This window comes from Diceros bicornis, chromosome 9 (genome assembly GCF_020826845.1).
Source record: "Diceros bicornis minor isolate mBicDic1 chromosome 9, mDicBic1.mat.cur, whole genome shotgun sequence".
In the NCBI taxonomy this organism is placed as follows: Eukaryota; Metazoa; Chordata; class Mammalia; order Perissodactyla; family Rhinocerotidae; genus Diceros; species Diceros bicornis.
The window spans coordinates 4172978-4190800 of record NC_080748.1 but is presented as its reverse complement, the minus strand read 5'-3'; the positions used below and the strand labels follow the sequence as shown (position 1 = coordinate 4190800).

General features: G+C 37.8%; 1 protein-coding gene and 1 long non-coding RNA gene across 8 annotated transcripts in view; one reads left to right on the top strand and one right to left on the bottom strand.

The window, feature by feature from the left end:
• The first annotated feature begins 2549 nt into the window (after positions 1-2549).
• Positions 2550-11793, top strand: LOC131410051 (uncharacterized). 4 transcript variants are annotated; one of them, XR_009221151.1, is made up of 4 exons: positions 7334-7550; positions 9112-9160; positions 9295-9395; positions 11466-11793. It is a non-coding gene; the product is annotated as an uncharacterized LOC131410051 (long non-coding RNA). The 4 variants fall into 4 exon arrangements; XR_009221150.1 differs by lacking the exons at positions 7334-7550; positions 9112-9160 and adding an exon at positions 2550-4498; XR_009221148.1 differs by lacking the exon at positions 9112-9160 and having other exon boundaries at positions 7339-7550.
• Positions 11794-14928: 3135 nt separating this feature from the next.
• Positions 14929-17823, bottom strand: part of MPHOSPH8 (M-phase phosphoprotein 8) — a 45518-nt gene continuing 42623 nt past the window's right edge. For 2 of the 4 annotated variants that reach the window (XM_058547794.1, XM_058547791.1), the window contains 3 exons: positions 17289-17416; positions 15932-16015; positions 15251-15392 (listed from right to left, as the gene is read on the bottom strand). In XM_058547794.1, coding sequence (XP_058403777.1) covers positions 15351-15392; positions 15932-16015; positions 17289-17416 — 254 coding nt within the window. In that variant the 3' untranslated portion in view covers positions 15251-15350. Of the gene's footprint in view, positions 15393-15931; positions 16016-17288; positions 17417-17823 lie in introns of all 4 variants that reach the window. The other 2 variants (XM_058547792.1, XM_058547793.1) reach the window with 2 other exon arrangements.

Sequence of the window (17823 nt, the reverse complement as noted above, 5' to 3'; positions counted from 1 at the left end):
ACCATTGTACTTTAGAAAGGATTAACACCTAATAAAATTCAAGTAGTCTTCAAATACCATTGATACATAAACTAATTCAATATATTTTTCAATTTTTTGACTCTTAAGCATCTGGCACACAAATGTGGAAATGCAAAATGGTACGTAGTAAAAGTAAATTTCTCTATGCTGTTTGCCAGTGACCCAGCTTTTCTCTGTCCAAGAGAAGCAACCATGGCTGCCTCGTTACTAATTTCTTGTGTATCTTTCCAGAAGTTTCTGTGCATTCACAGGCATTTTTGTTTACATTTTTAATACATATGCAAGCATATTGTACACAATGCTTTACCATTTGCTTATTTCCTCACAATATTCTATTTTGGAGATTGTTCCAAGTAAATGTATATATATAAATCCTCTATAGTATGTCTTCGGACATGTTATGGAGCATATGTGTGAATATATCTATAGGATAAAATTTCTAGCAGTTGAATTGCTTGGTCACTGGGTTTGTATGTATATTTTTTTTACCTTTTTTTTTTCGGGTGGGGAGGAAGATCCGCCCTGAGCTAACATCTGCCAATCCTCCTGTTTTTTTTATGCTGAGGAAGACTGGCCCTGGGCTAACGTCCATGCCCATCTTCCTCCACTTTATATGGATCGCTGCCACAGCATGGCCTGACAAGTGGTGCGTCAGTGCATGCCTGGGATCCTACCCAGTGAACCCCGGGCCGCCGCAGCGGAGCACGCACACTTAACCACTTGCGTCACCGGGCTGGCCCCGGTTATGTATATCTTTAAAGTTTTTTTAGGTGCTGGCTGTCCTAATTATGGACAATGAGAATTTAAGTTTATTCCCTGCAGTCCCCAACCAAATGCATAAAATCAGTAAAGATCAGATGTTGATAAAAAGTGATGCGATTGTTGCTGATAATTGTAAAAGTTTAGGAATAGAAATTATATGATTGAACTTGGGAGAGCTTTGAAGTCTAAAGTTGGCTAATGATAATTCCAGGAGTTAAAGACCTAAAGTCTTGTGCTTTAAATATTAGATTACATTAAATAGATGCCTATTTCATTAAATAAACTGTATTAATGTCTTGGAGAGAGTTATCAATATGTTAGGGTTTGTAAATGACATGAACATTAACAATTTCTCTTACAGGAGCTGTTACACTGAGTTTAATAATGGCTGTTTTTCCTTCATGATAGAGAAGGAGGGCATTAGATTCAAACTCAGAAATCTTCCGTTTAAAAAAATTCTTCGGTTCTTCAGTGATGGTATTGGGCATTATTTTTTTTCTTTCTTCATGAGGAAGATTAGTACTGAGCTAACATCCAATGCCAGTCCTCCTCTTTTTGCTGAGGCTAACATCTGTGCCCATCTTCCTCTACTTTATATGGGACACTGCCACAGTGTGGCTTGACAAGCAGTGTGTCGGTGCGCGCCCAGGATCCGAACTTGTGAACCCTGGGCCGCCACAGCGCAGAGCGCGCACTCAACCACTGCGCCACCGGGCTGCCCCGGGATTGGGCATTATTAACATTGCTGTGCCCAGATAGTTAACTTGAATTTCATTTCTTAAATATCAAGAATAGGAAGAACCATAAAGTCTTTCTTCTAAGAGAATTCCCATCTTGGGTGTTCAAATTACAATTTCACTTTGAATTTCAAATCTTGTGTTATTTGGAAATACTGGAGTGGGGAGATGTTCTTCATTTGCAAAGCAAAAATGATGGGGGCTATGAGCTATATAGATTACCTTTATTTAGAATGAATAAAAAATTAAAAAACACTTGTGTTTATTCCCAAAGGACTATGGTTTGTTATTCAGTGAATTACATAAATTTGAAGACTTCATGGCAAAATGAAATGCCCTTTTTTTTTTAAATTTTTATTTATTTATTTATTTTTCCCCCAAAGCCCCAGTAGATAGTTGTATGTCGCAGCTGCACATCCTTCTAGTTGCTGTATGTGGGACGTGGCCTCAGCATGGCCAGAGAAGCAGTGCGTAGATGCGCGCCCAGGATCCGAACCTGGGCCGCCAGGAGCGGAGCACGCGCACTTAACTGCTAAGCCACGGGGCCGGCCCCCCTCCAATGAAATGTTAACACCGCAGATAGCTGTTTATGTACTCTTAAGTATATCTCTCATATCTGTGTTCTATACATAAAGAGAGAGAAGATTTTTGCCCTCTTCTATTCCCATCTCCAACTAGTTATCTCCCTCTTGGGAGAAATACTGCCCCTTGAGTGCAAGATGTAGAGCAGCGTACGCATGGTAAATAGTTGAGACCTTTTTCTTTTCTTTTTTTTTTTTTTTTTGTGAGGAGATCAGCCCTGTGCTAACATCCGCCAATCCTCCTCTTTTTTTGCTGAGGAAGACGGCCCTGGGCTAACATCTGTGCCCATCTTCCTCCACTTTATATGGGACGCCGCCACAGCATGGCTTGCCAAGCAGTACGTCGGTGCGCGCCCGGGATCCGAACCAGCGAACCCCGGGCCGCCGCAGCGGAGCGCGCGCACTTAACCGCTTGCGCCACCGGGCCGGCCCGAGACCTTTTTCTTGATGAAATGAGAAATTGTTGGAAGGGCTTGGGCGGCTTGGTAGTGATGTGATCTAGTTCATGTTTTAAAACAGAATTTTGGCTATTCATGGAGACTTGACTAAAGGAGAGCCAGAATAAAAGCAAGCAAACCAATCAGACCAATAAAGGTGAAAAGTAATGGTGGCTTGGTCTACAATGATTATTGATAATATAAATAGATATGGAAGGAGAGAGGGAGAAAGGGGGGAGAGAGAATAAATGGATAAAGCATTAATGGTCGTAAATAAAGGATGTCTGTGTAGAGCATTTATGAAAGCTCAGGGAAAAATGCCCTCGGAGACAGAGAGGTTGCCTTTGGAACCCACTGAATTGTAGGAAGGAAACATCCCTTGGGAAATGAGAAACTCAATTCTGATTTTTAACCTGGATATTATTTTAAGTTGCCTACTTTTCAGTCATTTGGGTATGAGTAGATGATCTCACACACTGAAAAAACGATTTAGAATGGTTAAAACTCCAGATTTATTTCAACTGTTTGTTTTGTCTCAGTAGTAATGTACCCCCATATTTTGTACCTTCCATTCCAGACTATTTACTGGGGAATCTGTTTAAAAGCCTGCCTACTTTTTCTTGTTCTGCTAGAGAATAGTTGATTATACATTAGTCTGTGAACATTTTCAGTTAAATTGTAGTTGTTGCTGTTAGAATTAAGTGATTCTTATCTAATATCCAATTCTTGGACCCTCTGAGATATTGAGGGATGCTATTGTGAATTCTCTAAGGGACAGGGACCCACAGGTGCTTACTGCATCTTTGTTGAATCAGTGAACAGGCAGTTTTTCTAAGGTCACACTGGAATTATTAGAATGAAAATGAGATTTCTTTATACCATACCGTTTTGTCTCAAAGTTGTGTGTAGTCAATGCAAAATGATTGTGAATGTTTTAATAAGCCCTGATGGTGACTGAAAATGGGAAATAGCATATTTATAGTCTAAAAAAGGGACTGCAGGGAGTTCTAAGGTTCACACACCATGTGGGAGTTCCTGTTGTGCCTTGCCAAGGGGATACATGAAGTCCTCTTGGGCTCTGATGACACACCGTGCAGGCATCCAGAGCTTCTGCTGATGGGAGTATGTTGCATTTACAAATGAAGTGGAGGCGCAAAAAGTTTGAGAAGTTAGATTTATGACTGTATTTTATGGGTTTTTTTAATGCCTTTGTGTTTTCTATTAATCTCATTTGTACAGACTAAATTTCTCAAACCCAGTGGTAATTAATAGGAAATTTTGCGCGTTTTTAAAATGACAAAGAATTTTTTTAACTCTCCCTTTGGTTTTTAGACTTTCTAATCCCTTTTTCTAAGAAGATACGTTGACATCTTGTGTTCAAGACAAAGCATTAGAACATTTAACCACCTTAAAAGTATTTTCGTGTAAATATAGTTTTTGGGATACAGTTTTAGTTCAGAAGTAGTGTACCTCAGTGAGGGGGACTTTCTATAGATGGAGCACTAGATAAAAGAGGATCCTGACCGATGTTGATCATCTTGCCTCATCACTGATTTATTCTGCATCTGTCTTCCACCCTATATTTAAATTTCAATAGATGATCAACACATAACACTGCAGATTATCCTTGTTTGGTGTTTGAGTAATTTCTCTCCAGTACGACATTGTGATATTATTTATTGCACATGAACATATAATGGATTCTTCAAGAAATGTTTTTCCTAGTAAGTTGATTTACATGTTATCTTCAAAGTAAGTAACAGTAGATGTTAGTTTTAAGTGGTTTTAAGTATATGGTGAAAAATAAACTGCTGAATATCACTTGGTAATTTGTTTCCAGTGCCTTTTCGTTATATATGAACATGGTGGATACATTAAATAACTTTACTGGAATTCTTTGATGTGGCAATAATTTACTTGAAATACTGAACTTTTAAAGAAAATAATGGAGGCTGTACAGGTAAGTTTATAATACTCATGTTATCTTGAACTAAAAATGCAATTTATTGTTACTCTAGTTTAATTTGTTATTAAAAACGTAACCCTGCTTGTATAATGATCAAGGATAGGTTTTCTTTGACTTTTTTGGAGGAGGGATACCTAAGAGATCTTAGGTTATCACAAGAGGATAATGCTGCCTTTTTTTTTTAATTGAAATGCCTTTGTAGGAATGTGGGGACAGGATTAGGACTGGAAGTGTTGAGTGGTGTCTTTGATTCCCAAGCTGTTGTTTACCTCATCACGATCGCCTTGTGAATATAGCAAATACATGCAGGTCTGGGCCCTTGAAACTGAGTTAACTTTAACTTTTGTTAGAAGTCATTAATTATGTTTGAGAAAATCATCAATTTGTAGTTCATTAAATTTCATATGTGTCTTTGCTGAACTTTACATTTCTTTGATACCTACAGTAAGTGTTACTTATGACCTTTGGGGAAAAAAGATGGTATATATATCAGTAGATTATTTTCCTGAAAAATCTAGTTGCCCTCAATACAGCTGAAAAAAATAAAACTAAATCTGCCTTGTGGCTAAAAAACAAGTTGCAGTTTTTTTCTTCAATATTTTCTAGATTTCAATCTTATTTAATATTTATAAATGATTCTTACCTATTTACTTGAACATGACCTTGTTTTACATACTTATTTGTTTTTGAGTTGCTACATGAACTTTAAAATAATTGTTTTCTGATTCTTTAATTTAAAAAAATTTTAAATCATGATGTTTAAAAATTTGGACTAGCCTGTCATTCAAAATTGGTGAGTTTTGTTTAGTTTCACAGGCTCAGCTTTCATAGACTTCAGATCTTATAAGCTCCTTTTCAGTCAATCCATCCTGCATCAGAGGCAACCACTGTTCTATTTTCATTACCGTAGATTAGTTTTGCCTGTTTTTGAACTTCATGTGAACGGAATCTTAGAATGTATACTCGCTTGCCTCTGGCTTCTTGCACTCAACGTAGTATTCTTGCCATGCATCTGTGTTGGTGCATATATATCAGTAGTTGGTTCTCTCTTATGGCTGCATAGTATGCCATTGAATGACTATGCCACACTTTGTCCGGGCTCCTATTGATATACTCTTGGAGTAGTTTTCAGTTTGGGGTTATGATGAATAAAGCTGCTGTGAACATTCTTGTTCAAGTTATTTACACATTGTGTTTTTCTTGGGGAAAATATCTAAGATTCAAATTGCTGAGTATAGGGTATATGTATTTTTCTTAGAAACTGTGAAACAATTTTCCAAAGTGTGTGTCCTACTTCAGACTCCCACGAGCAGTGTATATGGTTTCTCTTGCACTGCATCCTTGCCAACACTCGGTATTGTCCGTCATGTTAGTTTTAGCCATTATAGTGAGTGTGTAGAGGTGTATCATTGTGGTTTTAGTTGACATTTCCCTAGTAACTTCTGATGTTGAGTACCTTTTCATATATGTTTTGGACATTCAGACCCTTTTTGTGTGTATGTGTGAAGTACTTTTGCCTTTCCCTTACTCACCATACCCCATTGCTCTTTATAACTAGGTAGTGTGGTTTCATTGCTGTTTGATCTAAAATTCATTGATCCATGTATAAACTATGATGTAAAAAAAAAAAAAAAGCATGAGTAGCTTTATTAGAATGCTGAAAAGCGAGATGATGTTGGGAATCCAAAATTGATTGTTCATATTATGGATTTTTGCTTTTTGCAAAATATTTCAGCTAAAAGATGGAAGCTATTTACTATGTAATTGAACTTTGTCATGAAGGTAAAGGGTCAAATGCAGTTTGAACACTGTTCTATATAAGATTTCTCTGATCGTAATGTTTGATAACATGGAATTTCACCCCCCACCCTCATCCCCCACCCCCATACCTGCAAACTTTGGAACTTAGTTTCTCAGAAGGGAAGTCTTGCTGTTGAGCATGCTACTGAGGAATGATTTCTGGGACCGGCCCGGTGGCGCAAGCGGTTAAGTATGCATGCTCTGCTGCAGCGGCCCAGGGTTCGCCGGTTCGGATCTGGGGCGCGCACCAACGCACTGCTTGTCAAGCCATGCTGTGGTGGTGTCCCATATAAAGTGGAGGAAGATGAGCATGGATGTTAGCCCAGGGCCAGTCTTCCTCAGCAGAAAGAGGAGGATTGGCAGATGTTAGCTGAGTGCTGATCTTCCCCACCAAAACAAAAACAAAACAAAACAAAAAGAATGTATCTCTGTATCTTTATGTTTTATTCTTTAAGGAAAGTCATCAGGAAAGTATATGTGGTATTGGCTATTTACATTTCTGACTATATGAAAAATTTTAGGGTGTAGTTAGAAGAGCCTTTTTTCACTCTTAACAAATTCAAATGTTTTGGCATGAGAGGGTAAAATCAAACATTAACTTGCACATGATTCTTACCCAGTTTTATCCTAAAACTCATTAAAAACAGGCCACTTTTGTCCAAGGTGGTGTCATATAGTCTTGTTATAGTTATGCTTCTAGATTTCAGTTAAGGGAGACTTTTTGTTTTAATGCAATTATTGGTTAATCTTTTTTTTCATATTTGACAGTATTCCTTTGATGGAGACAGCTATTCTCCAAGATCAGAAAATTATTAAACTCCTTCTGTTTTTGTGTATCAACTTTCTAGGACTTCACAAATTTTAAGATCCAAATTATGAGTATCATTGAATAGATGTACATGGGCAGTAGCTCATTGTAAAAGTTTGATTATTGTTGATTACAATCCAGTGTTCAATAAACCCGGTCATTTCTTTCTTTCTTTTTTTTTTTTTTTTGAGGAAGATTGGCCCTGTGCTAATAACATCTGTTGCCACTCTTTCTTTTTTTTTTCTTTTTTCTCCCCAAAGCCCCAGTACATAATTGTGTATCATAGTTGTAGAGTTGTAGCTCTTCTATATGGGATGCTGCCTCAGCATGCCTTGATGAGCAGTAAGTAGGTCTGCGCCCAAGATCTGAACCAGTGAACCCCGGGCTGCCGAAGCAGAACGCGCGAACTTAACCACTGTGCCACCCGGCCTGCCCCTGGTCAGTTCTTTTAAACAGAACTTTAGTGATTATGAATGTTGAATTCGAGTGTTAAGATAAGCCACCCTTTTAAAGACTAAATATTCGCAACTAGAGCCTGGCTAAATTCTGGAAATTACCTTTCTAGGTTTCAGTGTGGTTAATGCTTTGTAAATTGCAGGTTCACATTTTTGAAAAGTTGAGAAGACTTAATTAAAATTTGTAGTAATCCTGATGTTATTTTGTCGTTAAGAATTAGGTAATCCAGTTGTCTAATTTGGTTTACAGTTCCATTTATTTTTCTTGTCAGCCTTAACTTTGCCAAAGGCAATATAAATGGAAGTAACAAATTTGTAAAACCAACTTAAGAATGCTAATGATTTTAGGAGCAGATACTTAACAAGTATCATGCAAACAGAATGCTAGTTGCAGGTGGAAATATGTAAAAGAGAATTTTTTGTTGATTTATGGTATGACTTGTTTGAAAAAATATTTGTTTTATAATTGGGACCATGGGTCCTGTTGGATCATTGAGATGTATGAGAGGAATCTATGAATCCCCTTAAATTACATGCGGAATTTTGTATCCATGTATATTGTTACATGTGTATTTTTTGGGGGGAGGTTCATACTTCATCCAATTTTCAGGTAAATTTGAGACTCAAATGGGTTTTGAAAACAATCTAGGGTAGTTATTTCCTGTATTTTCGGGTCATGTACCCTTAATAGTTTAAAAAATTGAGCACAAATCTGTGTATTTCTAAATTGTAATTGTGTACTACTGTACTAATATTTCAGGTATGATATAAAACACACATTTTATAAGGATGAGATAACCATAAACATAAACCTTTACCCCAATGAAAAATCTGGGGTACATGCTCTCTCTTTGGAGAACATTGGTCCAAGGTATTAGTGAGGTAGGTGAAAAAAGTCTTTTCTGATGTATGACAGCAGACGTATTTGTGTGCTCTGCCTTGGTACAAATAGAATAAAACTTTGTAGGTAACAGTAGGAATCAGGATCCTTTATAGGATTTTTGATTATCAGGTTTTCTTTCTTTGTGTGTGTGTGTGTGAGGAAGATTAGCCCTGAGCTAACATCCATGCCAATCCTCCTCTTTTTGCTGAGGAAGACCGGCCCTGAGCTAACATCTATTGCCAATCCTCCTTTTTTGTTTTTCCCCTTTTTCTCCCCAAAGCCCCAGTAGATAGTTGTATGTCATAGTTGCACATCCTTCTAGTTGCTGTATGTCGGACGCCGCCTCAGCATGGCTGGACAAGCGGTGCGTCAGTGCGTGGCCGGGATCCGAACCCCGGGCTGCCAGCAGCGGACCGCGTGCACCTAACCGCCAAGCCTCGGGGCTGGCCCCTGGATTATAAGGTTTTGAGCTGTGCTGTGTTGAGGGACCAACAATCCAGACAAGAGGGTCTACCTACAGCAATAGAAAAGGATTTAGCTAAATAGACTCTTAATTTTAAAATCATTAGTAGACTTGAAGATTGAGTATTTAGGATTTAATAGTGTTTAATGCCAAAACATAAAATTGAGCTGAATATTAAGTTAGTTGATCTTCTTAGAGGAAATGAATTAAAGGGAAAATCCTTACTGAATGGAAGTAATCAAATGAGGTAAAGACTTTAAATGGCATCTCAATGGAAACTGATTACTGTTAAGAATTTTAAGAAATGAGTTAACACTTCTGTTTTATTGATTGTTGAAACTGGTTCTTAAAAGGCTACATCTGATTTTATTGTATTCCTAGGAGGATCAAAGAAAACATGGATGAAGCTACCTGAAATAAGGCTTCCGACGTGAATCAGAAGTTTAGAGACGAGGAAGTGCGGGAGTCACATTTCCTTTCAGGTCAGTCAGCGCTTGTTGTAACAGCTTGTTCCTTGCGTCTTAGTTTCTTTGGCTATTCTTCCCGAAGCTGACTCTCTTGACTTAATGAACGTATATAATGGTCCCCGTGTTTTGAGTCAGTGGAACACTAGTGAATAGTTTATAGCAGAAGTTGAAACCTCTGCTTCTCTGCCTGTCTTATGGGATCCCCAAGGTCACTGCCCTTTCTCAAGCAAGCCTGGAGCTCCAAATTGCCCTCATCTTTCCTCGCTGGTAGTAATGTGTATATTGATTGGTTTATCTTGAGGTAAAACTGGATTGAGCAGAAATAACATATTAAACACGTCTTATTTACTAAGGATAAAAAATTTCCTCTTGATTTTTAGTGATCCCATGTCTGAAATTTTAATCTTATGTTCCTTTAGAAAGTGTGTAATCTTAAAAATGGTTTAATATCATAAAGTGAGATCCACGCTAGTGATACTAGCTCCATTTCTCCCTTGCTGTTTTCCACCCATTTGTAGAGGGTAACAATTTCTCTATTATTTTGTTAGGTTAGACATAAAATTTTATAGAAACTTTTACATTATGTGATCTTTATGACAGAATTCTGATGCTATTATATTCTCATGCTAATAAATTCAGAAAGTATTATTTTGCATATATGTCTTTCCTAACCTCCCTGATCTGTTGATGATAAATATTCTATTCTGTCCTTGCTACTACAAGTGTGGCCCTGGGGACCAGGTGCATCAGCCATTACCTGAGAGCTTTTTGGAGGTACAGAATCGCAGAACACACAGCAGACCAAGCGAATCGGACTACCCATTTTAACAAGATCTCAGGGGATTTGCATGCACGTTGTGTGAGAAGCACTGATATGTACCATTCCTTAGAGAAATTTTACCTTTTTCAAGTATCTGATACCTCACGCAGCACAAAAATGTGACCGTTTTGTTTGGCGTACTGTTATCCAGCTCTAGAAAATTAACGTTGGGTAGCAGTTCTTAAAGCTGGTCCTTAGACCAGCTTCATCACCTGGGAGTTTGTTAAGAATGCACAGTCTCAGGTCCTCTCGGTCTACTGAACAGAAACTCTGGGGGTGGAATCCAGCAATACGTCTTACTTTTAAAAGCCCTCCAGGTAATTTTTATTTCTTGTAGAGAACCACTGACCTAGGGAATTTACTGATTAAAAATTTAGAATTGCCCTTTGAAATATGTTTACAGAGAATTAGTTTATTGTGGATGTTTTGTTAGTATTAAATTTTCAAATTGTTTTATATGTAGAAATGAAGAAATCTCAAAATCTATGGGTAAGGAAAAAAAATCTCACGTGGGCTAAATCTCATGGGCTAAGTGTGCCACAGATCAGATCTGTGGAATTATGTGGCCATCAAAGGAGATCTTTTAAGCTTGTCAAGTGGATTTGTCATTGGAACTTGAGGATTTTGAAGTTAATTGTGGTAAAAAAAAAAAATGAGTACTGTTTAGTTAAAATAACTGCTTTTCATTACAGATTTTATTTTCTAGTCAGTGAAAAGAAACTGGTTCATTTCAGGAAGACATTAGCTTTGTAAAAGATAAATTAATAAAATGCCAATTATACATTTAATTCTATTAGAAGGAAGTGACATGACCGTTTCCTTCCTTCAAAAATAAACATTGAATATCTTCAGATTATCCTTTGAAACAGTGGTTTTGTCACAGTTGCGGTACAACAGAATCCCCTGGAGGTCTTGTTAGAACACAGACTGCTAGGCCCCAGCCTGTTTGTGATTTAGAAGGCCTGAGAATTTTCATTTTAACAAGGTGGCGCTGCTCTGGTCTGGGGACCACATTTTCAGAACCACTGCTTGCTTAGTATTAACACATTTAACTATTCAGGTACTTAGTAACTATCTCTGTACGAGCTCACAACAAAATACCAGATATAGAAATAACTGGATTATTGAAAATTTTATAGGTCAAATATACTAATTTAGTTCTTGAATATTCCTTAGGTCTGCCGCCCAGCTTTGTTCTTTCTTTAGAAAATATACTATGGATGTTAATTCCTGTTTACTAACAAAAAATTTGTCTTTTTTTTCAGGTCATTTTGTGGGAGAAATGCTTTTAATGACGCAGGAAAAAGAAGCCAGAAAACAAATCTTATTTCATTTGTGAATTTATTCCTCCATAGAAACAATTTATGGATATATGAGCAATCATAATACTTGACATTTAAAAAAATATACCTTATAGACAAATTTTCTATGGTTAAAATATCTGAAATAATGCAAACTTTCCATTTTCATTCAGTTTTTTTTTTTTTTTTTTAAAGATGTATACCTGTTCCCTTAGTGTGATCTTACTGGTTAATGTTGGAAAGTATTATGGTAGTAGTCCACAAATACAGAATAACCAACAACCCCGCGCCCCCCGCCCCTTTTAACTCCCTGTAAATGGGAATCATTAGAGGGATTTTTACCACCACATGTAGCCTGCAGTTCTGGGTCAGTCACCAATTAAGGAACTACCCATAAGAAATTTGGCACTGTTGTGAGAAAAATCATGTTTTACGACAGTGTGTATCTTGGTCCAAGGAAAGCAAATAATGGGGGATATGAGCAAGGCAGAGATAATGTGTTGTAGAGAAATGGGAAATTATTTTCTTCCAAATTAAACTGATGCCAAATACTAGATTTAGATCCCAACTGGAGCTCCTCTGGGAGCTCAGGATGATGGACAGTGACTATTTCCCAATTTTGTTTTAATTTGGTCCTGACTGAACTGTGAACCTCATGAAAATTTTCCAGCTTAGTAGTAAGGCTCTTCTGTACTTCAGACCTAGGAATCCCAGATTTGGTCTAAAAGGAGCATTATCTTCAGGTCAGCCCAGGACAGAGGAAAGCAGTGTGGATTCCATCAGTGGTCCTCTGAACTTAACTTAGCAAAGATTTGGGACCAATAAAGTTTTAAAAATTTAAAATAATTTTAGGAGTTTATACAGTATTATGCTGTGAAACATTAATTGCATGATTAAGTTTGCAAAACTCTTTATTTTATTATATATTCATAAATCACTTTTGGATATTCTGGTGTATGTGTCCTATTTTTCCCTGGTCTTTGCTAATCATTCTCCTTGCACTTTTCTATTTCTCCGTTTTTATTCAGAGACAATAGACTTTCATGGTAAATGCTTTAGGCCCTTTCACTGCTAAGGTGCTGGGCGCTAAACCTTGTCAGCCCTAGTAAATTCTCATTTAACTTTGAAAGCTACACCTGAGCTTCAAATTGTAACCTCCTGACATTCCACTGAATAAGTTCTACAAATTTTAAGACGGGAATGACCTGAGAAGATAGTGTATGAAATTCAATAATTTCATATTCCTGGACTAAAACCCAAACTCCCCATCTAATTGTAGTTGTTGAACATTTATTGAGTGGTATTAGGTACTTTTGTATGGTACAGGTGTTGCAGATAAAAGAATGTGTAATGTTCTTGCTCCTATATAGCCATACTCAGAGTAGACCAAATCTGAATGGTATAGCTAGCAAGTTAAATTAATTGAGTAACCCAATTACATTGTCCTTATCCCACTGTACACTGGAAAGGAGTAATGGCTGAGGAGTCATGATTTTTTTTAAGTTAAGATAAAATTGAAGTACAAAGATGTTACTAATTGCTTTTCAGTGAGTCTGGCCAAAGAGTGACACATCCCATTTATGATTATTTCTGCTTAATCGTGAGAGTGCCCATGGCTTAGATGATAAAGCTCACTTACATACTCTGTATTGCATACACTGGGACTGTGCCAGGAGATGGCTTTGGTTTTGACCTGTAGTACGAAGCATATCTGTAAACCTTTTTGTAAGGGGCTGCTTGAGAATTCCTTTGTTTGCCAGAGAAATCCCTGCTTACACTTTGTACATATTTTACTTAAATGTCAAAGTAGCAGCATTATCTGCAGTATCTGATAGCATCAGCAAGAAACCTCTCTCAAGTGGGAGTCTCGGATTCATGTCCTCTTCATCTTTAAGAAACCAGAACTTTGAGCATTTACCCACTCAAGGACAAGTGTGCTTTTCACCTAACTAACTGTAGAGATGATGATCCAGTTTAGAGCAAAACAACTCGATTAAAATGCTTGCCTGTGGGGCTGGCCTGGTGGCGTAGCATTTAAGTTCGTGCGCTCCGCTTTGGCGGCCCAGGGTTCACAGGGTCAGATCCCAGGCACACACCTACCCACTGCTTATCAAGCCAGGCTGTGGTGGTGTCCCACATAAAGTAGAGGAAGATGGGCACGGATGTTAGCCCAGGGCCCATCTTCAGCAAAAAGAGGAGAGTTGGCAACAGATGTTAGCTCAGGGCTAATCTTCCTCATCAAAAAAAAAAAAACTTTGGCTCTACTAGTTCTTGTAGTAGACACGACTGTTTACAGAATTTATTTATTTGCATATCTGGCACAAAACTGGTAGAAGCCAACACAGACAACTCAAAGGCAGTGTTATCCCATGTTATCTCAAACTTGGATGTTCTCTCCCTGACCCTGTCTCAGCCAAAATAACTTGTCCACTTGCCCTATAATCAACAGCTTCACCTGTTCAAGATTTCTTCCTTGCTGACTTTTCATAGCTTTCTATTTCTCAGCCTAAACTGCTGAAGGAACTGTGTTCAGATTTTCTACTTGGTTTCTCTCCTAGATAACCTTTCCTCCTGGATCAACAGTGTTCTTATAAAGCTGTTATTAACTTAGGCATGGTTTTGAGATAAATTATCTGTAAACCTGCTTCTCTTATGTGTATTGGACCAAATACTATGGTCTCTCTTAATTTTCCTGATTGATGCACTTTGCTAACTCAAATCTTGTATCTTCTTTTTTCTAGAAAGCTATGAAATCAGATATAGTACTAGTACACGATTGAATAGCGTTGAAAAAGTCCAATCCCAGCTGTCATTTAGCTGAAAAACTACACAATTAGGATCTACCTTGTTTTGAAGTCCTGAGACTTGAGATACAAAGAAAACAGACCAACATTGTGGTGTTTTGAGAAAACTAAGAAAAGGCAGTTTCAGTATGTAAAAAAAAAGGCTCTCTGAAATGTTTATAAAACTAATTAGGAACTAGACAATTTTATACATATAATGCAGAATGACCATACTAGTTTGCCAAATATTTCTTAACATAAGAGGGAGGCCTGTGGGAAGTCTAGAGCAGCAGTGCCTCTTCCCATGAGGGCCAAGGTGGCAAAGCCCGGCTGGCCTTCCCAGGGTGCAGAACAAGGACACAGGCGCTGGCTTCTCAAAAGTACTTGCTGGATTCCAAGAACAAGGATGAAAGATCACATGTAATATCTCCCTTTTAGGCCTCGTTATGTTCTGGTTTACGTTTTTCGCTATATCTTAGATTCTGATTTATTATCCTGTTATCTTTTCAAAGAAGAGGATAACTGCAAATATACAAAGTTGTCACCTTCAACTCAGGATCTGTGGCAACTGCATATCAGAAATAGATCAGATCTTCCTCTAACCTGCCTGTCTACCGTGTTAGATTAGTCATACTTCAGGGGCGGCAAATTCACACTTTATTAAGTGCTTGGGTAAGCTGAATGTAACATACACTTTTATTTTTTTTTAAACACAGAAATTCACCAGGGCCAGTAAAAAATTTGAAATTAAAAAAAGGCTTTTAATTTTCTTAAATAATCCTCATATGTACCATTCCACATTGTGGAAAAACTGAAATATGCAGCCCTGACGCAACATCAGTATTTCAGGACACTGGCACAGATACTTACATCTATATTTTATAGTATATTAGCATCACCGTGTCCCATCTTACAGAGTCTAACAGATGATAGGCCTTAAACTGCAAGAGGATTACAGATGAAACTTAAAATCTGGAAGTGTTAGCTGTGCCAGGATTCCAAACTGCTTCGAGGAGAGTTTTTAGGAATAGGGCTGAAGCAGCTCCACCCCAACTCTTTCTGTTGGTCACTGCAGCTGCACTCTGTATGCACCTATGAGCAACTTCACCTAGTGAAAGGAAAAAATCGTACATTTATCAGTACAGAGAGAAACACACACGGCCAAGACTTGTTTCTCTTATTTGGCGATATTTTCATATCAGTTATCAATTTAGGTTGTTAGATTATCACTATTTTAATTAAAAATCCAAGTGCTTCTAATTTGACCTTTAGGTTATTAAACAACTGTACTATTACATAGACTACTCTAGTCCAGCTTCATTTTACAAAGAGAGGTTAGTGACCAGCCTAGAGAGATACATATGGCAATTAAAATACCAAAGCCCAGAACACAACTCAGACTGGTACATACTATATACTATACAAATACTGCATTCTTCTCATTTTTACCATTAGTCCCTTCCTTGACACATTATTTATGTCTAACACATTTTAGATTCAGACAGACGCACCTAGCACTGCTGCCCTAGGGAGCACTTGTCTCTAAGGTACACCAGGAACACCACAATATTCTTGACTTTTTTCCTAAGACAAAGTAATCTGGAGTAACAATTTCAGTAACACTAAATATGAAGAAAGGATTTTCACCTTAGCAGAGGGTGCTTCCGTCAACCTTATAAAGAGTTTATTGAGGCCTGCAACGGGGCTGAACGAGTAAACAAAATGACTGTCCTAGGGAAAGAGACCAAAAAAAAGACGTATTTCTTTAGACAAACTGCCACAATCTAGAAACAACTAGACTCATGTCTAAGAGTATAACCTGATCTTAGAGACTCCAAAGATGTAGGAGAGAAGTTTTGTATTTGTTTATATAAGGCAAAAGGCTGTGATTTCTTTACTTTTCCCTTCATTTATTAAAAAGATACAAATAACGAAAAAGCTTATAAGCAATCTGGAAAAACAATATCCAGATAAGTCGCGAGGATCAGAAAATATCCAGTCATATACAGCATGAGTGTTAAGAACGGTCATAACCAGTTAATTTTGCTTAATTCAGCCTAAGGAAAGAATTCTAAATGTAGCATAAGGAATCATGCACCAAGATTCTACAAGAGCATTTTTTACGTTAAATTAGAATTTATAGAGCCACTAATAGATTAGTTATTACATATATTTATTTTAAAATGTTCATAGTAGGGCCGGCCCTGTGGCTTAGCAGTTAGGCGCGCGCGCTCGGCTACCGGTAGCCCGGGTTCGGATCCCGGGCGCACACCGAGGCACCGCTTCTCCGGCCATGCTGAGGCCGTGTCCCACATACAGCAACTAGAAGGATATGCAGCTATGACATACAACTACCTACTGGGGCTTCGGGGAAAAAAAAAGGAGGAGGATTGGCAATAGATGTTAGCTCGGAGCCAGTCTTCCTCAGCAAAAAGAGGAGGATTAGTACGGATGTTAGCTCAGGGCTGATCTTCCTCACAAAAAATAAAAATACAAAAAAAATGTTCATAGTGAATCAAAATCAAAATTATAATGATTACCTAAAGTTAGAAACTAAGCATAAATACAACTAATGTCATACAGTGATTGTATTTGGGTATTCAAAGCTTACACAGGTATACTTTTCTTCCTTTTTGAATTTCCTAAATCTTCTTTAAGTGAATGTAATTATAATGGTGGGAAAAGGCATAATATTTAAAATTAGTATGTTTCTTGTACCATAAGAATTTATATTCAGAATGTTAGTTCTAAGACATTATGGTAAACATACTTTGTGGCACAGATATCAAACATTTAGAAAGATTTTTTGTCAAAAGATTTTTTTGGTCAATTTTTATTGACAAAATTTAGGATAATTTTACTTTATGAGTTGCTACCTCATTTCCAACAACTGGTTTACTGAATTACAATTAACATACTTTATTAAAAAACAGCAATTTAAAAGCTACCTGTACTTTTGATTAAAAGAACGTACTTTGCAGTAATGAACTACAGAAGAACTTACCAGAAAAACAGGAAGTTGAAATTTATCATTTAAAACTACGGCTTGTACACTACATGGTCCACAGAGCCGAGCAATAACTTCTTTACCCAAAAAGTTTGCATGGAAAATAAACAGCAGGATACCAGAGCCTGAATAAGGGAGATGTAAAGACAGATTTTAATACCAATCTTAATGGCCACCTTTCAGAGCCTGAGTGAGGAGCAGCTATACAGGTGGGAGGTGGTCCCCAGAGTGAGCCTAGGCAGTGCGGCACCCCACTGTACCCACTCACACTGACCCACCTAAGGATTCTTCCAATTTCAAAACTTGGTGCTATCTAGCATTTCTCAAACCACAGAACCCTTTTTATTTTTCGTCCAAGTAATCCCTATTGATAGCTCACGGAACAGACATTATTTTTTGTGTGTGTGAGGAAGACTGGCCCTGGGCTAACATCCGTGCCCATCGTCCTCCACTTTGTATGGGACGCCGCCACAGCATGGCCTGACAAGCAGCTCCTCAGTGCGCACCCGGGGATGCGAACCTGGGAACCTTG